The sequence below is a fragment of the Condylura cristata genome, unplaced genomic scaffold (assembly GCF_000260355.1).
Source record: "Condylura cristata isolate star-nosed mole 26May11 unplaced genomic scaffold, ConCri1.0 scaffold00009, whole genome shotgun sequence".
NCBI classification, from domain to species: domain Eukaryota; kingdom Metazoa; phylum Chordata; class Mammalia; order Eulipotyphla; family Talpidae; genus Condylura; species Condylura cristata.
Window position 1 is genome coordinate 32,785,970 of NW_004567110.1, and position 23,931 is coordinate 32,809,900.

Here is a 23,931-nt window from a genome sequence, read left to right on the forward strand (position 1 = left end):
GGAAAAATATTTCTCCAAGCGACATGATCTTAAAGTACTTAAAAGAGATTGTACCAAAGTCTGTGCTATATATTAAATATATCCCTAATTCAGTGCCCCGTGTAATAATGCCACTAATATATGTTGCTTGGGAGTGATAGCACTGCTTATAAATAGCACCTTGAGTTAAAGTTTACAGAAACTTATAATATATATCTTATTTTATTGCTGGGGACAGATCTGTGAAGAGCCTTAAAGGAAGCTATAAATATCACAGAGAACAGAGGAGAGAGGGCTTGCAAGGTGAAGTGGGTAAAGATTAGTGGTAGATGGTAACTAAACTTTTATTGATAATCATGATGAAGTACATACAGAACTATAATGTTATACTCCCGAAACTTATATAATGTTACAAATGAATTACTTCATAAAAATTTTAAGTCATCTGAATCTCTTCATTCTATGCTCTGTCCTGAAATCTACTCTATTGAAATCAATTAGGAAGAACATCATATTGAATAGGGAAGATTATTAGATTAAGGGAAATGTGAGAAAAAAAGTCACTATTGTCAACTAGAAAGGACTGGCACAGAGTAAAATTGCTAGATTTGAGAGTTATATGTACCCTGATTCTGGAAAGGGGGAAATCTCACTGACAATGATGCCTATTTATTTTCTCAAATCTGAATAAAGGAAAAAATATAAAGTAGTTCAAAAAAAGCATTATCCTCAAAATTCTTTAGCTACAACAGTAAAGTGTAAACATCAATTCCAAAAAAAAAAAAAAAAAAAAGAAGGTATAAAAATTCCGTTCTAGGCCCTCCCTGGTGGCTCAGCGTGTTAAAGCACAACACTAAGAAACTGAAACCACTTCCACATGAGTTCGATTCCCGCCTGCCCTGGAGGTGACCACATGGCGTGGCAGACCTCTCCTGACCCGCCCACTGCTCCCCTCAGCAGTGTACTTCGTCGATCTGCCTGTTCTGCTCCCCAATCTGTCTCTGGTGAAGTCTTTCGCCACCCCTGAGTCTCTGGCCTGTACCCCAGTTCTGTATGCACAAATAAATAAATCTTTAAAAAAAAAATTCCGTTCCACTGAAATCCCCAATTGTTAAGTATAGGGGATTAAAGTAATATTATAACACTGCTCTTTGAATGACTTACCACATGCTTCAGCCTGAAAATTATGAATCTTATTTCCAAATAAATGGAGCTTTTTCAGGGATATAAGGTATTTCATTTCTTTTGGAACTTCTGTTAAAAGGTTGTTTCCCAGATTTAGCGTTGTCAACTGTAAATACATAGAGATTTAATAGACTCATATGCAATTCATTTTCAAATAGTAAAAGAAATAATTTAAACTCTGTTGCTGAGATCTGTGCAATCTGTGCAAACTTGGACATAATCTCAAACAAATATTTCACATACACCTAAAGTAATCTTTAAAAATAAAATTCACATGAGCTCCATTTTCAAAAAACGTATGTTAATGAAAGCACATCTTAATTTCCAGGCACTTTAACGCCACTGCTTTACAAACCATTCCAAGGGTACTTACAAACTCAATTAATGATTCATCTTAACTCACTTGACCAAATCAATACTATCCTAACGTTGTGACTGGTGGACTAAAACCCATTAAGAGCTCAGCAAAGGTGTTAATTCTCTGAAATCAGAAATATAGCCAAGATCTGAGGTCTTCCTCTATTATTACCCCTGAGGAAATGTTTTCATTTGTCAATCAGTGTTCTATTACATGGATACAGCTGTGGGGAGTGGGGGGAGTGGAAGGGACGGGTGAGGCAGTTTATAAGAGAAACTAGTGACATGCTTTGGTAGGGAACAGAAGACCTGCCCACATGAACCTGCTTAATCAGACAAAGGAAGAGGAGCAAGATCCTCCTTAAGCATCTAGTCCAATAAATCAATGATATGATTCTTCTCTAAAATACTGTGCTCTTCTTTGATTTGAAAATCCAACTGTACCTTCTAATACATAAAACATTTACTTAAGCACTACAGTTAAGAAATTGAAGTAATTTATTATTTATATTTTAATGTCACGTGGTATTTGGCATGGACATGTGTCAATGATTTCACTTAATAATATCAAGTGGGCATAGATATACTTACAATAAAATTTCATGTCCTCAAATTTCATGCAAAAGGTTTTCTGAATATATATCTCCTTTTCTGAGAATTCCCACTATCCAGAAACAAAAAAGTATATCTATTTGCTGGGAAGCCTTATTATTTTGTAGAGGCTAAAATAAAATATTTTGGTCATTCTAGTGAAAAGAAATCCAGTCTCTGACTGCATTGATTTCCTATTACTGCTATAGCAAATTACCACCTATTTATTATCTTACAGTTCCAGAGATAAGATATTAGAAATGGAGCTCACTAACCTAAAACCAAAGGGTTGATAGGACTGTGTTCTTTTCTGAAGACTAGAAAAATCTGTTTCCTTGCCTCTTCTAGCTACCAGTGACTGCTCCCATTCCTTGGTTTCTGTTTCGCCTTTCATACGGAAAGCCAGCAATGGCTAGCTGAGTCTCTTTCAAATCACATCATTCTGACACTACCTTTAAATGTCCTCATAATTACTTTGATTCACCAAGATAATTCAAGAAAATAAATACAAAGACAAAGTCATCTAATTTCCAAACTTATTTCCATCTGTACTCTTGACATTTATTCTAACACATTCATAAATGTGGGAATTAAAATGTGGGATTTCCCCCCCCAATATGAATGACAATTTATTTACTAAAAAGAGGCTAGCACAATTGGCTACTCATGCAGAATAGAATAATTTTAACTCTTACAATCCACTTATACAAGTAAACCTGAGTCATAAAGAATATAAAATTCAAAAAATAAAACAAGAAAAATTACAAGACCTTTTAGGCAATATATGTATTACCTATGTATATTACATATATATATATATATACACACACACACACACATATATATATATTTACTTAAGATATATAATTTTAGGCAATATATGTAATGCCTAAAACTTAAAAATTTGGGAATTTTTTTTTAATTGTGGTAACAGTGGTTTACAACACTATGTGATTCAAAGGCATAGGATCAAGCCTTTAAGATACAGGCCTTCTACCACACTCTCCACCCAGGCACTCTCAGGCCTCTACCACACCTTCTATTGTTTCCCCTCTTCTCTGTTTTCCCTCTACTCCTCCCCATCTCCTAGTCTCAATTCCACAGTTTTCTAATTTGTTATTGATTTGATTTTGTCTGACATTTTGCTTTGCTCCTCTATATTAGGATGTGGGCATCTTTGAGAGGCCACTATTTGCTTACCACAGTAACTATTTAAAATCTCTTTTCCAAAAAGGAGGTAATTTTATTCTTTCATGTACAATTAATGAAAGTTTCACAGCAACTGAGGGAAGAACTCAATAACTCCCTGGTGGCCAACTGGGTTAGGACTCAGCATTGCAAGCTAGCCATGGCCAGTTCAGTACGAGTTCAATCCCCACCCCAAAGGTGATCCACATGGCTCAGCAGATCTTTCCTGATCCACCCACTGCTCCCCTCAGTTGTGTACTTTGAAGATCTGTCTGTTCTGCTCCCCACTCTGTCTCTGGTGAATGCTCTCACCGCCCCTGCACCTCCGGCTTATACCCCAGTTCTATATGTATAAATAATAAATAAATATTGAAAAAAAATCTCTTTTAGTTACTGATGAGACATAGAAGAGTAACAGAAACTGTAAGACATAAGAGATTTTACCCAACTTGTAAGCTAATAGTTAATTTGTCACAAATTCATATGTACCAGTAGCATGAGAATCTGGGAAAGAGAAAAGGAATGTTTATCATTTACAGAAAAAGCAGTGGTAAGAATACTATTTTTTACCAAGAATGCAAAAAGAAACAGATGATAACTTGGATGTGCAGTGGGCATGTTACAGAAGAGCCATCATCCTACGGAATCACTTATCTTGGCAGTAACATGGCACCCTTCCGATGGAAGTACACACCATGTCGCTAAGTTTCAAGATTTTTATGTAAACAACCTTGAATAGTCAACCCAGAATAAAGATCGGCAGTGCTCCTGTCATGAGACTGCAAAAGCATCAGTGACTCTTTGAGAATTACCTCCACCAAAGAGAAGGTGGCATATATTTTTAAAATAAACAGATAAGAAGGAACACAGTTTGCCATTTCCTGCATCATAAATGCTTTCCATGTCATTTTGAGAGTACAGACATGTTCATCCTGCATGTTATGCCATCGATGCTCATCTATGAGTTATATTTTTGACATTGTGATTTATAGAATGTAAAAAATATGACCCAAATACATGAAAATTGATTTCACTGCATAGCAAAAGGAAATCACAGGATATAATCAAGTTTGACAATAAAGTGGAATTTGGCAGGAAGGATGTTTGGGAATATCCAAATGCAAATCATGAAAAAAGAAATCTAAATTGTTCACATAACTTTCTCAAAAGAAGTAGGTGGGGTGGGTCAACATCCATTTAAAAATCAGCATTAAATATTTATTTTGAGCACCATTTTCAGGTGCTGAATATGTAGAGCGGAGTATGAATGTAAGTTCTTTACCTTTAAGAGAAATAGCAAGAAAGGAACAATCAAATGAATGAATGAAAAAAATAGGAATAAAGCAGACAATATTAAATACTCTGTGGATAATTTTTTTAAAGATTTATTTATTTATGCTTATTGAACAGGCCAGAGGTGTGGTGGGTGAGAGGATTCACCAGAGACAGAGTGGGGAGCTGAACAGGCAGATTGACAAAGTACACTGCTAGGGTAGTAGCGGGCGGGCCAGAAGAGGTCTGCCACTCCATGTGGCTCAGCTCCCTGGCCAGGGATCGAACTCATGCTACAGTGGCTTTGGAGACCTCCATAATGTGATGCTTTGACGCATTGTGCAACCAGGAAGAGCCCTCTGTGGATAATTTTTAAAATGAAGAGATGGTGATCAGTTCATGAAGGAAACTTGTCTAAGAAGTTGATACTTAAACTGAGATCTGAGGGTGCTCCCTGTATTGTGAAGGGTAAGTTGCAGCACAATGAAGCTTTCTAAAGTCACTGCTGCACTGAGTTTGATCCCTGTTCAGGGAGCTGACCCACATGGCACAACAGACCTCTCCAGTCTCACCCACTTCTCCCCTCAGCAGTGTATTTCAGTAGATCTGCCTGATTTGTTCCCTACTCTGCATCTGGTGAATCCTCTCACAGTTCCCACACAACTCTGGCCTGTACCCCAGTTCTTATATGGATAAATAAATAAATCTAAAAACAGTAAGTAAACAAACTGAGATCTGAGCAGCAATAAAAAATAAATAATAGCCAAAATATGGTTAAGGAGCTGAAAGATGTGGCTGAGAGTTAAGAATAATGGGTAGAAGAAGTCAAGAAGAAAAAAAAGATTGTGAAGATACTGTTAGACCCATTAGACATGGTTTAGATCATGGTAAGGAAGTAGGATTTTACTCTAAGTAAGAGATGACTGTAGGGTTTTGAGCAGAGATGTAGTGTTACTTCATGTGTGTGTTAACAGAACAGCTATATAAAGAACAGTCTTTGGGTAGAGCAAGAAGCACACCACAGCAAATGCATGGAAGCACAGCCACACACTGGTTCAGGAGAGAGACAATGATGGCTTGGACTAGAATGGTGGAGGTGGAAAGAAGTCGATAGTCTTGGGATGTATGCTTTAGATGTAAAGTCAGTTGTGATTTGTAAGAGAAAGAGAAGAATCATGAATAGGAATACTATTTGAAGCTTTTGCACCTGAGATGAGGAAAAGTGGAACCAGGGCAAGGTCTGGAGAAAAGACAAATTGAGTTGTTTTATAAATATTAAATTAAGATGCATTTTAGACTAATAAGTGGAAATTTCAAGTAGGTGGTACAAATACAGATCTAGTTTTCTGATGTCAAGACCAAAGGTAAATCTATGGGTCTTCATCAAGCTAATGTCTCTTGTGGAATTAAACGGGATAACTAAGGATGAGAGTGTTGGAAGAGGATGAGGTCTGGTAGAGAATAAAGAAGAAATGACTAGGAAGCAGGATGGACGTTTGGACAACTTACTGGATTTCGTTCAATATAGTCCTCCCTTATTGAGCCAGGGCTCAACCTTGGCTACTATTGAATTTTCCCACTGTGGATGTTCTCCTGTGCCCTCTGAAAAATTTCCTTTGCTTGCTAGGAAAACGTCTACCTGAACATACATGGAAGGTTATGACATTAATCTCGCAGAGTGGCTACTTGTGACACTGAAAGAATGATGACAGGTGAAAGGACATCACCACCAGCTCGTTGCCTTGGCAGTTCGTTCATGTTCCAGAATGCTGGTAGCATAGAACTGAGGCTACATTTCTCCTGAAATCACTTCCTAGCCTAGATTCTTTCCATGTTCTGTTCTGCTTCTCTCACACCTTTACAGGTTTCTCCTGAGAGCACAACCTAACTAACTTACCAAAAGCTATGATTCAGGCGCTCCAAGATAAACAGTATCACAGAAGCCAAGGAGAAAGAGAAGGAAAAGAATGCTATTTTAAGACGGAAGATGTGGGTCAAACCCCAAAGGACGATTAAGTTAAATAAAGTCATAGGGAAAAACACACACACACACACACACACAAACACTGGATTTAGCAACATGAAAGTCATTAGTGACTTTGACAACAGGGGGAAGTGTCAGAAGAGAAACTCATTGAAGTGGACTGTGAAAAGAATGTGAAATGGAAGACAATGACCAGACAGGTCTTTTAAGAATTTTTGCTATGAAGAGGCACTAGAAAATGAAGGGGGAATTAGAGTATTTGTTTCCCCCTAAAATGAAAGCTAGTGCAGGTTTTTATATGTTGACTTAAAGAATCCTGTAGATAATGAGAAGCTAATGGTAAAAGATGAGCGATAACAACAGAATCAAGATCATTTAGGAGATGAGAGAGGATAGGGTCAAAGTGGAAGTGGGTGCTGGCCTGGAGGGTAAGTGATGCTCAGGCGTTTGTGCCATTGGCCTCTGCGGTTCTGTGAATGCAGGAGGCGCTTGGTTGTGAATGTGGGCTCAGCTACGAGAGCCTGGTGGTGGACATCTGGAGTATGATGTGGGCATGCACGCATTAGCACACCTGGGCCTGAAAGTTGAGACTATAAGGGCAGCATGACACAGAAAACAGCTAGAGTGGCATAGAATGGCTATGAAAGGAAGAGTGACTGCAGAGAAGCAGGCCCACAAGACCATGCCAAGAGCCTTAAGAGAAAGAGTAATGTGCCAGAAGCTGGGAGGCCCGTTACCTACCTGTCCACTGTCGCACCCACCACTCTGCCCTGCTACTTGCCTGCAGTACATGGCATTAGGTGGAAATAGGACTCACTCCTTTGGTGCAGTAGCAAGGAACTTAAGGTAGATTCAGTTAAGTAAGCTCTTGGCTGATGAAACAAAGCTATCTGCCGGGAAGAGGAGATGTATGTGGTTTGATGGAAGAGAAAAAGGAGATTTGGAAGAACAATTTAAGGCAATGTACAGTGTCTGGTAGCCACACTTAGCCTTTTGATTCAATTTAGGGTTCCATAAAGGTCATATCAAATGGATAGATAACCCAGAGAAAAGCCATTTTATCTGGCCATTTAATTCAATGGCCTTTGTTTAGAAAGGACTGCCTTGTGAGAATCTGAGTTCCACAGCCAAGAATAGGACACGTGGACAGTAAAGACGATTTGGCTGAAAACTTCAACATTTAAACAATTTTAAAGTTAAAACTAAGATGAAGTGAATAGAAGTGCACTGACATTTGATAGAATAGGATAACCAAAGGTAGATTCATTGATGACTTTAAAAAATCACAAAGGTCTTATCCTATGTCACCATGGCAAATATGTCAGAACTACTACTTAAGTAACTTAATTTATACAGAAATTTCCAGGGGCATTGAGAAATACCTCAAGACCCAATCTGACTGCTTAATTAATTCTATTATATTTATTAAATGTCTATTATATACCTCTTACTATTCTGAATGCACAAAGAAAAAGACATATAAGACCACCCCTCTCCCATTAGATAGATAGTACTTATCTAATGGGAAGTGAAAGACAAAAAATAAGTGAACAAGTCATTTCTGTTAGTGTTGATTGTCACATCTGATGGTAGGAAGATAGGCAAATGCAATGGAATGTAACTTGGGCCATTATGAAAGATCTCTCTCTGGAGGTTACAGCTGAGGCAAGATATTGGGATGTCTTGACAAAGTTGTTTTAAATGCTATTTTATGACAAATGGTTTCAAAAGTAGGCATGCAGAATAAACAACACAGTGTTTCTTTAGTAACTTCTAAGGCTATGGGCTTCTGAAAGAAGGCTTTTAGTCTTTTAGAGGCAACTTTTTGATAATTTGAAACTTACATTATTTCAAGAATTATCTATAGTTAAGTTCTGTTGGTATTTGTAGAGCATAATTCTTCTGTCCCTTAGCAATGAGCATATTGTCAATGAAAAGATACCATTGCTACTAAATGGTTTCTCATGGACTTGTGACCCAGGAGATTATAGCAGCTTACAACCAGAGAAAGTTTCATAAATGCGCCATTTAAAATGAAGGGGGTGATTGTATACTTTCCTCTTGAACACATCAGTTATGAGTAGCTGTCTTTTTTTTTTTTTTACTTATTTATATATTTCTATGCATAGGCTTTCTGTAACTTCTACACAACTCTTCCCACAGCCATCGTAAAAAATAGTTTTATTCCCCTCCCTCTCCCTCACAAAACAATATTTTCAATATTTTTTTGTGGAGATTGCTATCATATTCACCCTGAATTTGTTCCATTCTTCCTTAACCATTTCCCTCAGGATGTAATTTCCAGACCCCTCACCATCTGGTCACTGTCTCAATTTTTTGTAAGTACTCTTCTCTGAAAACATGGTGCCTATGGTGAGACAGGAAATATGATTCAATTTTTTTTAATTAATTAAATAAATAAATAAACAAATAAAGGAAATGTGATCTCCTAGTAGAGATGCTGGTGGGACCATTAACTATCCCTCAGGCAGATAATTCCACTTCATTTAATGCAGCCTAACATGGCATGTGCTCTTTCAGCATCAGGGTACATTGTTGGTACATAATTAATTTTGTCTGTGGCCAACAAAATCCCCTAAGTTAACTGTCAATAAGATAACCCACATCCTGGACTTGTGCAATTGAATTCTTTTCTTAATTTAAATGTAGGAATTTACAGTTATCCCTGTTTAAAAAAAAAATGCATGTTGTTGGTTTTGGCTCAAAAGAGATCTCAAGTGGATGTGATGTTGTCACCCTAAATTCAAAATCTAAAACAGGACAACCTCAATAGACAAACCAGATCTGTTTTTCTCACACCCCACCCCCCCACCTTTTTGGTGAATCTCCCACCATTCTTGTAATGATTTAAAATCATCTAGAACTTCTTTCTCTCTCTACCTAATAGTGACCAAGTCCTATTCTCAAAATTCCTTTCAGATGCATCTTTTCAGTTTTATTCCATTGTAATTCAGCATAATACTAATAGTTACCATTGCCTACCCTCAGCATTACTTAAGGAAAGAATGCAAAGGATAGGTGTTATCACTTAAATTCCCTTGAGGATTTCCCTACCCTAAATGTTTCTAACCTCATAGCCATTTTAATGTCTTGTACACTTTCTTTAAATAGCAGAGTGTTGGGCCCTCCCAGGTGGCGCAGCGGGTTAAAGCACAGCACAAAGAAGCTTAGACCACTTCCGCATGAGTTCCATTCCCGCCTGCCCCAGAGGTGATGCACATGGCGAGGCAGACCTCTCCTGACCCTCCCGCTGCTCCCCTCAGCGGTGTACTTTGTCGATCTGCCTGTTCTGTACCCCACTCTGTCTCTGGTGAATCCTCTCACCCTCCGCATCTCTGCCCTGTACCCCAGTTCTGTATGAATAAATAAATAAATCTTTAAAAAAATATATCAGAGTGTCTAATCCCTACAGGCAGACATAATTATTTATTTAACCTAGGAGAGGCAGAGGGAGAGAAAAGGAAGTTGCTTGAGTTAAAGGTCATCAAGGACATCAGTAAAACTGAAACAGAGAGTGACACAAAAACAAATTTACAAACTACCCAAAATTTATTTACTGTCAATCGTTTGTGGTCAAATAAAAGGTGTGACAAAACTTATCTTTGTCCCGGGCAACCGCACATGTGAGCCACTTAAGGGCAATTTGGACAACCACTGTATCTTATGACCCAGGTCAACTTTGCTGCACACAATTAGTTAGTTATTTGGGGGTTCTAAGAGTACAGCTGCTTTACCTACATAGGACCTTTGTTCTATATGACGCTAATGATAACACCGCTTGCTTGATTAAGCTGAATTCTGGAAATCACTTCCATCCCAAGTCAACTCAAATCAACAGTGCAAGGGACTAGAGACAGGATAAGGTCTCCCCACTAAAGCGTTATAAAGTGCCTCTTTGAACATTTGTTAATATGTCATCACTTGATCAGTCACAAATTATTTCACCATAAACAGTAACATCTTTTCTGTGTGCCATTAGAAGTGATTAAAATTTTCCAGAGTTTCAATACTCAAGCAAGCAGAAAAATGGATAGGATCCACATTCTCTGGACAACTCCCTTCGTCTTATCGTTGTTGCAAGTTATGCTATATTGATACCACCAACCATAATAGCAGTTAAAATTTATTGAAAAATTCTTCTGTGCCAGGTAGTAAGCTTTACATATACTAATATTTAACTTAATCCCCGAGTATGAAGACAGAATCCATGCTTTTTCACATGCATCCTCCGGAACAGCACAGACAACAGGATGTTGAATGGCAAATAGTTATAAAAAGAGTGAGAATAATGGGAACAATCCCTACAGTGTCATCTTTAGGAAATCCAGTATGGGGTTTTTGTTTTAGAAATTTACATTTGTATTGAAGTAACTTTGGTTTGCAACACTGTATGTTTTTAGGGTATTTTTTTATCAAGTATGCTTTCACACAATGCCCACCACTGAAGTACCAATAATCCTCACCATAGTCTAGTTTTTGTTTTTAGAGATTATAAGCTGAACAACACACTCTAGTAAATTCCACAGTAAGCATACCAGGGAGCAGAAAGCACCCCCCCACACACACACACAGAAATAAAGGCCTCAGGTTATAGATGTGTTTATTGGTTGAGTGACCTTGATAGGTGGCTTAACCTCTTCCTGAACCATAAATATTTTAAATATGAGGACAGTAACTTCTCTGAAAATGAACAAAGACTTCCTAGCATTTTGCTTGACTCTCAATAAATAGTTGATATTATTCCATTTAACACCATTTTGTGAGTACCAAAATTTAAGATTATTAAATTTCATTATTTTAAAATTTAATAATTTATTATTAGAACTGTTTTTAGGGGCCTCCCTGGTGGCACAGGGGTTCTATGTGGGCATTTCTAAATTTTTGCTGAATTTTATGCAGACTGGCCAGATCTATGAATACTAGAGTTAATTTTATTATAACTATTTAGTAAAATTGGGTGAAGGAGGAGAAAACTAAGTTTCAATAATGTATTTTTTTGTGAACATCAAATTCTAGTCCTCTCAATCATTTTGTGAGATATTTGTTTGTTTTCTAACCTGCAAACTGGACAGGACCTTGAATTTTTTTAATATCTGTCTCTGATATTCCAAACTAAAATTATCTAGTTTTGTTTTTTGCCTAATCTTTTTGACTCAGATGACTGAAAAATTTCTGTAGCCCACACCAACCAGAAATGAAGAATTTGATAACTTCAGAGAAATTTACTATAATAACTTTGCACAGGCAAAGTTTTGGATACCAATCCTGCTTTAGAAAAGTAAAATGAAAATTTTATTTATGTGGAACATATTCAAGAGATCTCTAACTGTGGTGCATAATTTTGCTCCCCCGAGGTATGCTTATCCTCCTGACCAGCATTTACACTCCTTTAAAGCCGGGGGCTGGTGCTTCTATAACAGAGATCCAGAGGTGCTCAGTCACAGCCAACTGGGCCTTGCTTAGGCCCATATGATGTGCTGTTAACCACCCACAGCTTTTTAAAGCTCACAGGTGTCACCTGTGGGTAGAGACCAAAGAACAAGACTCTCAACAGGCAATACCTCTAGCTAATGGAACCTGAAAACCAAATTTCTCACCATACACAACTATTTTTCAAGGAGATTGACTAAATGTTTTTCTTTTTCTTTTCTTTTTTTATTCCTCTGATGATGAGGGGACTTGCTCCTATCAAAATGTCACAAAGCATGACTACAGGAGGAAAGCTTACTGACTGCCAGATTTGTCATATGCTCCATAGATCTACACCTTGGTAGCTTATCTGGGCTAGTACCCAATGCCATGCCCTTTCTTGACAAGCCTCCCACCAGCCTGACCTGTCAGATATAGTGAACGTGATGTCAAGGTGATGCTCCTTAACTCCCACTTGCCTCTATAATCTATAGCCAGCATGACCCTGCAGTCCCAGGACCCCTACATCCATCCCTTACCAGCCTGAGAGGGTCTACAAGCTCACACTGATGAACCATCTGAAAAGGTGCCCCCATAATGCCAACAGTTCCATCTGTACTTCATTATGTTCAAGTGGATTTTGGAAAGCCTGAAATACCATCTCAGACCCATAGTATTCTAGCATCCTTGACAAATTATACATAAAACAAACCTTTTTTTTTTCTCTAGAGTGGAGTCTGACCCATTTCTGTAGGGTGGACTCAAATGAATAGATAACCAGAGGTTCAAAGGAATTGCATTGGACAATTCATTTCACTAACAAATTTACACCTGGCCTTTCCTGTTCTCAAAAGATGCAAAAGATGCAGTGTAGCCTTACTTTTAAGGACAAAATCACACTCCCCACCCCCCCCCACACACACTTTCCTTCTAAAGTAGAATTCAACTGACTTTCTTATATCTTATCGATGGTAATCAGCTTAGAGTGGGTCAAGAAATGAAGACTCCTCAAAGGAAGTCAATCAAGATAAAAGCACATTTGACAGAAATGTAGTATAATCAAATGGGGGGTGGGTGGGAATAGGCCATGATAAAGTCAAATACACAAGAATAAAGGAAAAAAAATTTAAAATTCCAAGGGGACAAAAAATGGTATAATAAGATGTTCTGAATTTGTGAAGGGAAAGCAGGAAGAGCTAAAGGTGTCATCTTACAGAGTGTGGGATGGGGACTCAAAGGAGCCCAGATGAAAGGAGCAAAGCTGTAACAGTATTAAGTTTAAAAGATAACTAGTAGAAACTGTATCACTCTAATTGTACTTGGAAGGTAGAGTGATATCCAAAATGGACAAAATCGAGAACAAAGTTTAAGCAGATTGTTGGTGAAGAAGAGAGAGCAGGACAGGAGATTGTAGCTTTCTTAGCCTCTTATAGTATTCGGTTCTATTAAAACAATTCACTACATTACTTTGAGGAAAAAATTTCAAGCTATTGAATAGCTCATGACTCAGTCACATCCTAAATTCTTGTGCATAGAAACTACTCGCTCAATTAGATAAATTCAAACCCTTATAAGTGAATTTGAGGAGTTACTTTTTATTGGGAGGGGGGTAATTTCTATAGCCGAACTTCTCACAGACAATTTTGAGATAAAGACTATTAACTCAGATAATTTCAAAATCTAAAAGGAAATGAGGTAGGTGAAGGTAAAAAAAAAAATGGTCTTTGGTTTTCTTTGTTGTTGTTGTTAGTCTGAGCTCATAACTAATGAACTGCAATGACTTCATCAGTTATATCATTTTTTTCTGTGCTGATGACAGTTTAGAAGTGGACCAAAAGAAACCTGCAAAGTTAATATCCCTAGCCTTCGCCAACCTCAAGATTTTTTGCAGCTGGAGATTCACATTGTTCAACAGAAATGTTCAACCCAAGCATATGGAATTCATTCGTGTCAACTCGTGCTTTTTAAGAAGGTTATTCTTTATTTAAAATACAAAACTCTGTTAAAAGAGTACTTCAGAAGAAGTGAAAGTCCTCTCCTTTCTATTCCCTGCCAACACTCCTCAAAATTCTGCCCGGTCTAAGAAACTGAAAAGGAACCGCTTTCTTACATCCCAAGTATCTCTTCATTCCATATGCAAAAACTTCAGGGTACTCACAAGATAACAGTCTCCAGAAAAATGAGTAGAGACTTAATCTTCTGATTCCAGATGTGGGCCAAAGAACACACTACTATTTATTTAAAACACCTTCTCCCTATACCATATGTAATTCCCTAGGGGAAAAAAATCTTCTGATGCTTCTCCAACACTCACTAGTTAGCTCCCTAGGGAACTAAGTCTCCAGAGATGGAAGTCTTACTGCTCTCTTTTTTCTCTTCCTATATTCTATTCTCAATCCAAAAGTAAATATGCTGCTCCTCACCTGATTCAAGGCACTTATCTCTGGGCATACTCTCGGAATTAGGTTATTCTGAAGGTCTAGAGTCCTCAGGTGAGTGAGTTTCTCCAATGCTGAGGGCATCTTTTTCATCTTCTTCCCTTGCAAGGTAATGATCCTAGTGCTTTTACCACCATTCAATGCCCTTACTAACAACTTCTCAGCCATGGCTTAGTAGCAGAAAAGGGAGATGGGAACTATAGAGATTAAGTTCTTCATTATATATCCTTAGAACCTTTAACCACAGAATTGGGGTGTCATGGAAACAAAAACATTCTGAAATCTATTTGTTAAAGCTGGGGGAGAAGCATCAGATAGTTTCATATGTAAAAGGAAGGGAGGGAGGGAAGATAGTGGAAACAACAGAACTGGTTCAGTCATAAGCTGAACTACAAGAAGGTTTGCACAAAGGAGTTTATTCTATGAGGCAGCCAGCAAAGTAATGAGCAGGGTTAACCTAAAAGAAGCCAGTTCCCTTGGAGGTGGGGGTACAGTCATTTCACAGGATGGAAGGAGTGTAAGCTGTTGCTGGACATGAATGGAATGAGGAGATTTGCACTCAGGTTTTGAGGAGGTGGGGCAGTATGGACTCATGAGCTACTGTTACTTCTTCAATGCCCACCCTTACCTTATCAACCTCACAGGGCACAGAGAATTTTCTTAAAGATGTAACAGTTTTCAAGGTTCCAAATCACAAGGACTAGTGGGAGTTGCAGGAGAAGGGAAAGAATATATACTAAACAGTATTTAGTACTTAGTCATGTTTAACTTTTCTAACAAAAAGTATAAGCTATAGGTTGGGTTGGGGGGGTGAGTTCTGGGTACAATAGCTAATTGCAAGTTTGGGGCAGGAAATGTATAAAATGAGTCTAGGATGTTTTATGCCAGAGACATGTAAGTTATCAAAGATTAATGAAACTACATCAAAAGGGCAGAACGTTCAATTTCCAGAGCCCAATTCTGATTTAAAATGGGAAAATTTAAAAATTAGAATGGATGGAAATACATTAAAATCTAAGCATTCATAATGGTATTTTGAAAATAAGCTTGATGACATTGGCACTTGCTTCCATATCTGCACATTAGTATGAAAATTGAAAAGGAAAAAAATCAAGCAATTATTCTACTTTTCCAACACTAGTGAATTCTAGTGTAATCATTAATATAAAATTCTTACTCATAGAAGAACTGAAGGTAACAAATGAAAAAGAAAAGCATATTTAGAAAAATCACCATTTTTAAATTGTAATAAAACAATGGATCTACACGAAGACCATAATTAGATGATAAAAGTATTAAGCAAAAAACTGAAGAGGAACTCGGCCCTCCCTGGTGGCGCAGTGGGTTAAAGCACAGCATTAAGAAGCTAAAACCACTTCTACATGAGTTCGATTCCCGCCTGCCCCGGAGGTGACCACATGGCATGGCAGACCTCTCCTGACCCGCCCGCTGCTCCCCTCAGCAGTGTACTTCGTCAATCTGCCTGTTCTGCTCCCAACTCTGTCTCTGGTGAAGCCTCTTGCCACCCCTGAGCCTCTGGCCTGTACCCCAGTTCTGTATGTACAAATAAATAAATCTTTTAAAAAAAAAACTGAAAAGGAACTATGTCAGAAATTAAGCTAATAATGATAATAAATTTTAGCATCATTAAAATTGAGACAATAACAAGTTTTAAGTCTCATGATGTGAAGAAATATAAAGGACCATACCACCTAAGAAAAATCCTTGCTTGAAAATCTAATCTGAATGCAATCATGCTTCTAGACCTAACTACCATTTACAGAAAATATAAGGGCTAAAGACCAAATTAAATTTATCTCAGGAAAGCAGTCAGCCAAATTTAGAACATCAAAAATTCTACAGGGCAAACGACATACGTTTCACCAACACATCAAAGCATCAATAAGGAGAAAGGGAAATTTATAGGATAAATGAGACTTAAGAGAAGTAATAGTCAAATGCATTGGGCACCTTGATTAGCTCCTGATTTGAATAGAAATTTTATGGAGTCAATTGGAGACACTTGATTATGCCTGGTAGTAACAGAATTACTAATTCCGTTGTGTATATATAACACCACAGTGGTAGTATTTTTTAAAAAGTATACTTAATATATTGAAAAGCATCTGAAATATAAGGTGAAATAATGTCTTGTTTGTTTTAAATCTGGGGGAAAAAAGTAGATGAAACATTCTAAATAAGGTTAACAATCTAGTATCAATTATTGATGCTCAATAATAAATAGCAGTTACAGAGGGATCCATTATACTATTCCCATTTTGCGTGTATTTGAAATTTTCAAAATATTAAGACAAAGGCAAAATGAAGAGGGAAGGATTTGATGCCAGTGGTATTTATTACTATCAAGATCCCATGTGTGTCCAGTTATGAGACTGTTAGGCATTTGTGTTACCTATGTATGTGCCACATTTAGATTGCAGATTTCCAAAAACTTTCATACTAATATTATGCACAACATTGAAAGTATTTGGATCACAATTCAATCATTTCTTTGTAAAGTGATTAAAAGATCACTTTATTCAAAAACTTATTCATCAAATAATTTAGGAATATCTTCTATCTTTTAATGTGCTTGGCAAGAAGAATGAACTAAAAAGACAAGTCTCTCCTGGATTAAAAAGATATGATACATATACGCAATGGAATATTAGTCAGCAATCAAAAAGATAAACTCATGCTTTTTGCAGCAACATGGATGGAGCTGGAAGGGACCATGCTTAGTGAAATAAACCAAAAAGAAGAAGAACAATACCAGATGGTTTCACTCATAGCAGGAGCATAAAGGACTGGTGGGAAAGAATAATAATAATGAACAACTATATACCAGAGACATTTTATGGGGGTGGAATAGGATCAAAAATGGGGGTGGGGAGAGAACATGGACTATGGTGATGGCACAAGGGTGATTTGGTGATGGGAAGCCCACAGGATTACAACTGAGATGGAAAAAGGTACAAAATGATGTAAAAATAAATTATTACATTAAAATTTTAAAGAGACAAATCTCACAATTAAATTTAACTCTAGTAGGGGGAGAAAAACAGTCAAGTAAATATAGTGTGCTATGTGGTGTTAATTATAAGGAAGTTAAAGCAAGAAAAACCTTGTGTAAGAACTGAGGGATTGGTAATATTAGATAGCATGACCAGAGAAGACCTTGTTTCTATACCAAGACCTCCAGTAAGTGAATAAAGCAGTATGAAACTGAAAGAAAAATCATTAAATTTATAAGGGATATTGTAATAAGCATCGTTGCATCCTTATAGTGAAATATTAAGAGGTGTTGATTAACAGTGGCTGCTAACTGCTAAAATAGTCACTCCCAGTGACTTAATCACTGTTCTTTGTCTTAGTTCTTCCACACTCACACTGTTTGTTTCCTAAGATGCTGTTACTATCTAAATAAAATGACCATAAGACATTTTTTTAATCTCATGGAAACTTCTGTGGCCAGCATCACAGTTCACACTCAAACATTGATTATCTGTTACTGACTTAAGGAGTAAGTAAAAAGACCATTGCAATTTGATACTATAACCTATTAATTTGCTTAACCTAGAAAAATCTAGTAAAATTTCAAACACTCATGATTTTCTTTTTCTTTTCTCCCAACATCCAATCATTCCTATTAACATGACCTATTCTATCTATGGCTGGGTACTAAAGCCTTAGGGTAGCATTTACTTTAGTCATAAATCTATGATTTGAGCAGAGCTAGGACTGCTTGTCAATGTTCCTCTTGGCCTTAGTCAGGGTGATTTGAGGGGTACCACAGAAATCACCTACTGATTCTTTCACTGAGATCTGGTCGTAGGTGCAGAGTACAGATAGGGAGCCCAGGGCAGTATGCCAGAGGCTGCCTGTGGCGTTTCCCATGTACCTAGGGCTTCCCCCCTTCACCGTGACTTAGTTCTAAGAGCAAACTGTCAAGAGAGAAAGTGTCAGAAGTCCTGAATTTATCACTTCTGTCGCATTATCTGTTACTAAAAACAAGTCATGAAGATACAAAGCAGCAGGGGCTTTAGAACTGGTCAAAGACTGGCCCTCCCTGGTGGTGCAATGCGGTAACACGCAAATGAGTTCAATTCCCCCACCAGGAGGTGACCCAACAGCAGACCTCTCCTGACCCGCCTGCTGCTCCTCTCAGCAGTGTACTTCGTCCATCTGTCTGTTCTGCTCCCCACTCTGTCCCTGTGAATCCTCTCACTACCCCTGCATCTCTGGCCTGCATCCCAGTTCTGTATGAAATAAATAAATCTTAAAAACAAACAAAAAAGAACTGGCCAAGGACTGTAACGCTAACAGTTACCCTCTGAGTTCTTCAATTGCTCGTGCAATTAATTGCAAGACTACTCAGGTGCAGAGAACAACATACTGGGATTTATTTAACAAGCAATGGGTTACTGAGGCCAAAAATGGCCGCTTACCTCACCCAAAGCGGTGTCTAGGTTTTCAAAGTTCTGTTTTCAAAGGCTCCCATCATGGCATCCTCTCCTCACTGCGGACCTGGAGCACACAGCAGCCAGACTACAGGTCAAGGTCCAACTCACGAAGCCAAGAAGACAACAGGAGATTCTCACCAGAGCTGCTGGGATGCCCCTGCACAGCACCAGGCAAGCAAAGCTCAAAATCGCTCCAAGAGCTGAAAAGACCTGAGCGTAGGCCACACTCACACAGCTCCGCAAGGTGCCCAGCTCCCGGTCTTCACCTTCCCTGCCATGCTTAACAGCAGCAAAAACAGGAACAGTTTCAGTCGCTCAGTTATTTATTTGCAAAGCCTCCAAACTTTTCCTCTTTGAATTGGTTGCGGGAACCTCTTCACCTTCTTCAGAGTTTCACAACCGCCTTCTGGAACATCAGTATGGTAGAGGCAAAAATCACTAACCCGGGATTCTGAAAACATCAAATCCTGAATGCTGAATACTTGAATCAGCTTCTGCTGCCCCTTATATTTCTTACCAGAGTCTCCACCCCAAATGTGATACTTTGTTCATGCTTTCCCTGGTGCTATCTAATTCATCAGCACCTCCCTCCAGGGTTCACCACCTGTAACAGTCTTTGCCTTCAGCCAGGGCTATAAAGAGACCCGTCATATTCAGGGGAAGAGGAATTAGTCCACCCCTTGATGGCAAGTGAGCATGCCTTAAAACTCACTACAGGTATTTACATTCTTTCAATATGAAAAATACTCTCTCCCAAGCACCCTCTCCTGTGAAAGTTTCACTATTTAGAGATTTGGATCCCCAAATCTTGTGATCTAAATGAAGTAAAAAAGAGGATGCAACTCCTGGAGACCAGTTCCTGACAGCCCAAGTACAGGTCTTCTTGAGTTGAAGGCTAGTGAACTGAAGAGAAAAATTATTTCTCTACATACATAGAGTGTAAGAATGGATAAAATACCAGATGGGCAATGGACAGTCTCTCTCAAAACAAGAGAAAAATCAAAGGAATGAGCAGTCACTGGTTCATAGTCTGGAACCCAATCAGTTATCACTTCTTGATTAGGGTTCAGTCCTACTGTCTGGGGCTGGCTCTAGGTTCCCCTCTCTAGACTCTTCAATTATCTTTTCTTTTCATTAAAACACAGCTCTGTTTGCTGAGTAGTTTTCTCAGATTGTTTCCATTCCATAAAAGTCCAAGTGTCTAATTTTTTTCTCTTTTGGTGATAACATTACTGAATTTTAATTCACACACCATACAGTTTGCCCATTTGAAATGCACACCTCAATGATTTCAGTGTAAATCTCTATGGTGCACAAAATCCATTTTAGAATGTTCTTATCAGGACAAAGAAAACATTGTGCCCTTTAGCAACCTCTCATTGCTCCCATCTGCTTTCCATCACTACACACCTGTCTACTTCACTGCGCATTGCCACTGTAGTTTATCACCTTCATATCAAGTTCTTCAGCTCTCTTAGGGGCTCTGAATAATCTCTTGTCCACGGTGCTCTTGCTCATAGCAACGAAAAGTATGACAAGGATGCAGACCTGAAGTCCTGACATATAAGGATAAACTTAGGAAGTACATCATTCTTTAGATTGATGAATCTATCATGGCAGAGCTTCTATTATGTCCAGGAAGTAAAGGTGGCGCAATCAGTTGAGGGAAGGGTCCCTGCATCCACTGACCACAGCAACCCTCAGGATGGAAATCAAGTAATCAAGCATTTTATTATCTCTACTATCACTTCTTTTTATTTTCAATGTTTGGATCCTCAGCCCTTGAACCAGAGGAAGGTCATTCCTCCATCAATATCAGATTGGTCCTCTTCAACTTGTGTACAAGTCTGTGGGGGCAGGTATATAGAATCACTCTTCTTCCAGTCATTTTCTAAAGATGTCTCTCTCGATTGCTTCCTCCTTTTTCAGCAGTGTTAAGCTTGTGAGTTGCCATTTCTCTTCAATCCCTAAGCCAGTGTTTGTGAACTGCTTTTCACAACTTACTTCTAACAGACTGAACCAGGCAAAGTGTAAGCATAAGCCTAGGACAGGCAGACACAGCATCATCTCCCACTGAGCGTGGGAAGTAAGTTGTGGACACAGATAACTTTGGCTCAGCTCCACTACCACCTTAGCCAGCTTTCAAAGGATCAGCCCAAAGCCAAGCTGCAGAGAGGATCTCAGGCCCACCACGGAACTCTGCCTGACAAGACATCCTGAGAACATCCCACCTAGAAGCCAGATGGCAACAGGCAGTCTGAAGTGGTCAGTTGTTTGATCAGAGTTAAGACTGACTTACAAATAAAATGTTAAAAAAGCTTCAGTACCTTTACCTCTTCCCCTTATACACTGTGCCATACTGCATTTATATACATTGCAACTGCCATCTCTCATCTTCCTATAATAAATCTGTAACTCTAACATGAAACCATTTAATGACCTCTCCTTGCTTGTAAGCTACTAGGTTGGGACTCAAAACCTCACCAATTGAGTCCCAGCCAACCCACATGTGATTTTTATTTTTTGTCACAAACCCTATGTTCAGCCTTTCAGAAACCACTTGCTACTCCTCAATAGCATCAAGTATATTAACTCTTTCTCTTTTGTTTAATTCATCCTTATATTTTTTCCACCTGTTTATCGATCTAAAAGTTCCTAATCCTTTGAAGAATCTGCTAAGTATTTCCTCTATCATTTTCCTTGAACCATGACATTCTCTCCAGGGAGATTTACTCTCAGACCTATTCAGGACCTCATACAGATTCCATTTTAGCATTTAATATTTTATATTACTGTTCTTTTTATAGTTCCCCCTTGCTACACATTTGAACTGCTATCTGTACAGATTGCTTGACATGGAGCTGGTATTCAGTAAATGTTCATTAAACTGAACTGAAATTCTAAGCTTAGTTGTTGTCTGCAAGAACATCACATATACAGTCCATCAGTAACACAAATTAATGCTTGTGCAAATACAGTAAATAAGAAGGGAGAATATCACAGAAGTCAAAAACACTGAGTAACATTTGTCAGGCACTGTCCAAGATGCCCAGCATACAAATATAAATGAGCTATAGTCACTGTCCTCGAGAAGCTGGGGATCTAGAGGGAAGTGATAAATATGAATGTCATTAATTCATCAAATATGTATTAAGTTGCCATAACACTGAGATGCCATTATAGCATAAAATGTCAACATTTCAGACCTTCCTGGTGGCGCAGCAGTTAGAGTGCAGCACTGCAAGCTAGCCACAGCCACTTCAGCACAAATTCGATCCCCCGCCCGGGAGGTGACCACATGTCACAACTGACCTCTCCTGTCTTGCTTCCTGCTCCCCTCAACAGTGTACTTCATGGATTTGTCTATTCTGCTCTTCACTCTGTCTCTGGTGAATCTTCTCACTGCTCCTGCACCTCTGGCCTATACCCCAGTTCTATATGCATAAATAAATAAATCTTTTTTTTAAAAAAGTCAACATTTCAATACTTAAATGTTATTGTAAGTACACAAAGTGGCAAATAACTTGATGTTGGTGCAACTATTTCTTACTGTTGACTGCTGAGTCTAGTCACAATGAGCAAAAATAATTAACCAGTTGATGGAATAAATATGACGGGGGGAAAGTATTTAAATAAAAGCAGCATGGAAAAAAGAAAAGGTTTTCAGAGACATGAAATACACAGGGCCATGAGGAGTATAAATAACTCTGGTGTATAAATCTACAGGAAGGAATAATGGGAGGTGATATCAAAAGATAGACAGAACCAGTCAAGGACTTCCCTGAAATGTCACGGTAAGTAGAGCGGGCTTCATCCCACAGAATGGGGAGCCACTGAAATGTCCAGGTTGGGAAGGCAATGTCCTATTTGCATTCCTAGCAGTTTAGCAACATGAAGAAAGGGGGAATTGAAGGGAGTAAAATTGAAGGCAGGGACAGCAATTATGAAGCTTCTGGATTAATCTAAGTGAATAAGAGACTATAGAGATAGATAGTGATAAGGTACCACATGGGCAAGACTATGACTAGAATCTGGACTGACTGATGCATTAATGGAATGAAGCCATTTTAACTTGTGGAGAAATGAGAGGTGAGTATTGGCAGAATATGCTCTGGCATAGACCCAAGTTTACAAAGACATCAAGAGGAGAAATACAAAAATGCAGACGGTTTGATATTTCAACATTTTGAGTTTCAACATGCCACTCTCTGAACACCCAGCTGGAAGCAGGGTAATCTGTCTGCTATATTATATGGGAAGCGAAGTAATCTGTCTGCTATAGGAAGCGAGGGAATCTGTCTTCTATATGGGTTAGTCCATGGAATGTCAGCATCCAGTGCTTTCTCAGCAACCAGAACCCCATCCATTTGGCAGGAAATTTGAAAAAATTCACTAGTTTGGTATTTTTTAAAGCATCAGTCTGTGAGCTCAGCTTAAGAACGAGGAGTTTAAAGTTAAATGTTAATCCAAGCAGAGCTATTGACTTATGTAAACTTAAGCAAGTCAGTCAAACTGGCTATATCTCTCTTTTCATCAGTAAAACAACAAGAAAGAATACCAATCCAGTCCACCGAGACTGTGTGGGAAATATCTAACTAATGATTATGAACTACTTGGAAATATCAAGTGCTGTACGAATGCTAAAATATATAGCACCCTATAATCTCAAGAACCCAAAGGTAAAAATAACCATTAATTTTATTGAAAGGGTTTGTTCTGTTTATTAACACTTCATCATTCAAAAGAACATGGCTAATTCCTACTATACTGGAGGCCCCATGACTAATTATAGGATTTTGAGAGCTGCAAAAATGCATGAAAAACAGTTCATAAATGCAAGTTATACATGTTTCATAAATAAAGAAACCAATGCACTTTTTGACTTATTTTGGCAAGCTTATTTTGTGATTAAAACAGTGTCTGAGACTGGGGATTAACATTTTCAAGCATGTATAGATGCTTCATATACTATATGAACGCCTCCTTTAGTAAAAGAGAATAAAGAACATTGGGTTTCTTTTTTTTTTTTTTTAAATAAGAAAAT

At 38.2% G+C, this 23,931-nt stretch overlaps 1 protein-coding gene across 1 annotated transcript in view; it reads right to left on the reverse strand.

Moving 5' to 3' along the window:
- Nucleotides 1–14,592, reverse strand: part of LRRC69 (leucine rich repeat containing 69) — a 60,200-nt gene extending 45,608 nt beyond the window's left edge. The window contains exons 1-2 of the mRNA XM_004679737.1: nucleotides 14,410–14,592; nucleotides 1,144–1,270 (exon numbers count right to left, since the gene is read on the reverse strand). Of these exons, the coding sequence (XP_004679794.1) occupies nucleotides 1,144–1,270; nucleotides 14,410–14,592 (310 nt within the window). The remainder of the gene's footprint in view (nucleotides 1–1,143; nucleotides 1,271–14,409) is intronic.
- Nucleotides 14,593–23,931: the final 9,339 nt, after the last annotated feature.